Genomic DNA, 5129 nt, shown 5'->3' on the forward strand with positions numbered 1-5129 from the left:
ATATAGAGTACAGGGAATAATTCATGTGAACAATAAAATACGTGTTCAAAGTCACTTGTGTCAATATGCTCCAAAAAAAGGTGTCTTTTTATCATCCACATGCTAAGTAGGAACATGGGCTAATAAACATAAAGCCAAGAAAATGAAAGAAAAACACATAAAATGTGACCAGCAATAAGGATTTCTAAGCAATGAATTCATCTTTCATATCAAGTGGTTTGGGTGTGTTATGGTGGACACCATTTTTTATTTTTTTTCCCTGAACTTATATTATAAAAGATAAAGAGATTACATACAAGCTTGCCATATAAGCAAAATGGTAGCGAAAAGGTGAAATTGTAATCCTGAATTCACCTTGTGATACTTTGAAGAAGGCCAAAATACATTTATCGATAGGCCAATAGATTTTGCTTGGTAAACCTTGTATAAGGCTGAATTACACATACATACATAGCGAAAATTGCAAAACACAAAATGATAATAATCAGATTTTATAAAGGATTCCCTGAGAAATGTATAACCTCCAAAAAATGCAGAGTGCAACATTCTGATTGCTTGAGGGGCTAACCTGTTTGTGCCCGAATGAACTTCCTGGTTTGTAGGCTGATGACGAACGGGAGAGTAGGAAAAATGCTGGGGCAGACAGAGCCAAGCTCTAAAGACCTCCACAATTTTATCACAGAGGACCACCCCTAATTCCATCTCGTGTGTAGTTATGGCCTGAGCCAAAATTGCTTCCCCTTGTTCATAGAGTGGTCTTTTAATGGCTACATAAATATAAGTAACCCCATTTCTTTTGCAGATCAGAGTGAGAGAACAAACCCCCAAGAAGTGCATTGCCTTTGGGTTAAACCAATCTCGGGGAAGAGTTTACAGAATATCTTCCCCAAGTACCACTCGTACGGCTTTCTCAACTCGACCACAATCCATGTAGAAAACATTCTTCAGCACCTCCTTCGTTATCACCCTCGACTCTAGATATTTGGCCTTGGGAGTTGGGATAGTTATTCTTTTGTTGAAAGGAGACGTCTCCATGGCTTCAGGAACAGAGCTTATCACAGCAAAATAGAAAATGGTTTCGAAGAAGGTGATGAGACAATGGTTTTTTGCAGTCAAATTTAAAGTCAAAAGAGCGAGTGACACAAACATACCAGCTCTCAAAGTAATGGGGATGTGGATGCATATTACAAGTCTGCGACTATTCTTTTAGATGTTTTAATTATTTTCCATTTACAAACATTATAGGTGTTGCAAAAGAAACTTACCTATATTATATGCCTAGTCAAAATTCAGATTTACACGAATAATAAAAGAGATCTTTGGAAAAACCATAAACCTTCCGGAAGATTTTCACCCCTCTTCAGAAGGAATTCCAGCAACCAGAGTTGAACGGTAGCCTCTAACAGTTAACCTGACCAGAAGATGGTCTAATTTCATGGGAAAATTTTGTTACCATCCCATGAAAATAAAGGGCAAAAAATTGTGCAAATCTACATTCACTGGGTGTTACAAGCCCTCATGCTCTTATCGGAAGGCTGCCCATTTTTGTGAAACACATTGATTCCGAATAAGACACAAGCAGTCTTCCAAATTCGACCTGCTGGAAGTCATCTCCAGAAGGATGGTTTGCTAGAATTTTACCTATGGTGTTTAAAGATATATTGTGGAATAGATTTGTATAATGCTATACAAAGTACACGATGTGAATTTCTGAGGTTTGGCCGAATCCATCATATGATTCCTCTGCCCAGGCGGCCCATGCAATGAGATCAAACTGGTTTATTAAGCCCTTCCACGTAGATTGACATACCCATTTTCACGCTTCTAATTTAAGCCCATACAGCAGACTTAACGACAAGCCCAAACAAAAAGATCACAGAAAATGAGAAAGGTAGGGATGAATTACCATGAACATATGCTCTCCTCATCGCTTCCAGGCTTAGTTAGATTGTAAGCCCTTCTCTCACATCTCTTCGTCGATGATCAGCTTTCCATTTTCTTAAAGCATTTCTTCATTTTTGCATTTCCCATTGTTCTGCCACTTCCACCTTTTTGGTCCAGAGCGGTGAAGACTCGCTGAAAAATCGCTCAATATCACAATTTCTATCATAGGGTAGATACCCAATCAGTTTATCTAAGCAGAGATGCATGATATATAGTATCATCTCATCGAGTCTGAAGCATGATTTATCTATCTGAACATTCAGAAACAGTGAAATTTTAGAACCCGATTCCTTCCATGCGCTATGTTTATAGCTTGCTTGCGAAAGCATCACCAATAATCCCCACAAGAACATTGTCCATGCTTAAAATGATGGAAACGGTTTGCGTCTCTCACTACAATTTCTCTTCCAACAATCTTGGAGATAAATTTGGTTGCAGTGTGACAATCACTACATACTCGAAGGTTCTTGACAACTCTAATAGTTGTTCCAGAGGAAGTGTTCAACAACCCAAATGCTATTGCCAACCTCTCGCTATGGTGGCAGAGGAGTAATTCCTTCTCCTCCTCCTCCATATCATTTAATATAGATCTTGTATCGGGATTATAACCTGCTGTCTTCATCTCCAAGGACAATTCCTCCAACTTTGCATATATCTCATGAGTTTGCGGGTGTGATCTGTCTCCTGCAGAAAAAGCATGCACCAATTTATGAACTTCAATCCAACTACATCCAGGTTTCTTTTTAATTCCTTTACCTTTCATCAATTTTCTTGTCTTTTGAATGTCACCCCACCTGCCTACATCTGCATAAATGTTTGACAGAAGAACATAAGGTGCAGCACTGTTTGGATTCAACTTAAAAAGGAGTGTGGCCACAAATTCTCCTAGTTCTACACTCTTATGCGATCTACAAGCACCAAGCAAACATATCCATACAACCACATCAGGTTTTAATGGAATTTTGACAATAAAGTTTAGAGCTTGTTCAAGATACCCAGCACGCCCGATTAGGTCAACCATGCTTACATAATGATCCATTGTAGGCATTATAGAATATGAGCAACTCATGCTACTGAAGTATTCACACCCATCATCCACTAGTCCTGCATGGCTGCACGCAAATAAAACACTCAGAAAGCTTATGTGGTTGGGGATGGTTTCAGAGTGCCTCATCAGTTCAAAGAGTTTGAGGGTATCCTCGCTATAGCCATGCATTGCATATCCTGCAATCATGGCATTCCATGAGGCCACATCTGGATGGTACATTTTATCAAACAACTCACGAGCCTTATGTATGCTGCCACATTTGGCATACATGTCTATGAGGGCTGTCACAACCACATCAGACATTAATCTGTTTTCAATTATTTTTTGATGGATCTCTATACCCTCTTCCAAAGCTCCAAGTTTCGCACAAGCTGGGAGGATGCTAACATAGGTTGATGAATCAGGCTTTACACCTGCCAATTTCATTTGCCTAAAAATTTCCAAGGACTTATCAACAAGCCCATTTTGTGCATATCCAGCAATCATAGCAGTCCACGAGACTACATTTCGTTGGGGCATTTCATCAAACAGTTCGTGTGCCTTCTGCATGCTTCCACATTTTGCATACATATCGATCAGCGCCGTCACAACAACAACATGTGATAAAAGTCCACTTTCTGCTATCTTTAAATGAATCTCCATACCCTCCTGCAGAGTTCCCATTTTCGCACAAACGGGTAGTATGCTGGAAAAGGTTGCCGAATTAGGTTCCACACCTGCCAATTCCATTTGCTTAAAAATCTCCCAGGCCTTATCAACAAACCCATTTTGTGCATACCCAGCAATGATTGCAGTCCAGGAGACCACATTTCGCTCAGGCACTTGTTCGAAAAACCTAAAAGCCTCGTCAACAGCACCCTTTTGTGCATATCCAGTGATCATTGCATTCCAAGAGAACACGTCTAGGCTACGCATTTTGTCAAACAATTCGCGTGCCTTCTGCATGCTTCCACATTTCGCGTACATGTCTAACAGCGTATTCGTCACAATAATTTCAGACTGAAATCCATGTCTACAGATCTTTCCATGAATCTCTAAACCGTGTTTAAGAGATAGGAGGCTGGCACATACAGGCAGTATAGCGGAGAAGGTGAAGTTATCTGGTTGTACAGCTGTTCGTTGCATTTGGTGAAACAATGTCAATGCCTCTATAGGAGAACCATGCCTTCGGCAGGCTGCAATTATCAGATTCCACGAGAAAACGTTTGGATCATTCATGTCGTGAAAAGCATTGCGGGCGTCTTGCAAACTTCCGCACTTGTCATACATGTTGATGAGAGTATTTTGTAAAAGTGGATGTGTAGCAAATGTAGAGCCTCTGTGAGTGATGTGCGAATGGATTTGCCTACCCTCTGAAATATTTTTCTTGGCAATGCAAGCCTGTAATATATTTAGATATGTAGAGGAGTCCACAGGAGGTTTGTGCGTGGTGAGCAGAATATGTAGTGTCTCTTTCAGGTACCCCTCTTGACTGAGTGCTCTGAGATTTTGATTCAGATGGGCTGTAGATGACATTCTATCAATCTGCAATAACTGTAAACGTGCTGTCCCTTGAGTTTAATTTCTTGGACACATTTTTACCTCCATTTTCTAATGTAACTCTGTTTAGATCGGATACAATTTCAGAGAAGTTGATATCACATTTAAAAAACTTGAATTCCTTTTATGTCAGGGCAGCAAACAACCAAACCCTCAATTTGAAAAGAAACTACAAAGAAAAAAGTGGCCCGTTATGATCAAAGAAGAGAATGCTCAATTTTTAGAATAAGAGAATAATCAATTTGGAAAAGAATAATCAATTTGGGAAAGAATTTCACAGGATAACACGGAATTATTGAGATTAGGTCATTTGTACAACATGGTCATATCCAATGATATGAAAGCATGGTTAAATTTAGGAAACATCATTTGTAAAACATACAACAGTCAAGGTGTAGTGGATTATGTTATTTCATTAAATTCCATTTCAAGAATAAAGAAGATAGAGATAGGAGAATCCACTATAGAACTAAAATCATATCATAATTCTATATATTTAAAGCTGATCATTCATATAGATATGCAATAGAACTAAAATCATATCATAATTCTATATATTTAAAGCTGATCATTCATATAGATATGCAATAGGGGGCAC

The 5129-nt window shown here is 39.0% G+C and overlaps 1 protein-coding gene across 1 annotated transcript; it reads right to left on the bottom strand.

The window, feature by feature from the left end:
* Positions 1-283: 283 nt before the first annotated feature.
* LOC131062887 (pentatricopeptide repeat-containing protein At1g08070, chloroplastic) lies at positions 284-4727 on the bottom strand. Its single transcript, XM_057996624.1, has one exon. The coding sequence runs from the start codon at positions 4505-4507 to the stop codon at positions 2273-2275; it is 2235 nt and encodes a 744-aa protein (XP_057852607.1). The 5' UTR covers positions 4508-4727; the 3' UTR covers positions 284-2272.
* Between the last annotated feature and the right edge of the window lie 402 nt (positions 4728-5129).

The sequence above is a fragment of the Cryptomeria japonica genome, chromosome 9 (genome assembly GCF_030272615.1).
Source record: "Cryptomeria japonica chromosome 9, Sugi_1.0, whole genome shotgun sequence".
Classification (NCBI taxonomy): domain Eukaryota; kingdom Viridiplantae; phylum Streptophyta; class Pinopsida; order Cupressales; family Cupressaceae; genus Cryptomeria; species Cryptomeria japonica.

What these genes read in the sequence shown, in the direction of transcription:
- LOC131062887 (XM_057996624.1), bottom strand. Translation starts at nt 4,507, where the DNA reads ATGTCATCTACAGCCCATCTGAATCAAAATCTCAGAGCACTCAGTCAA.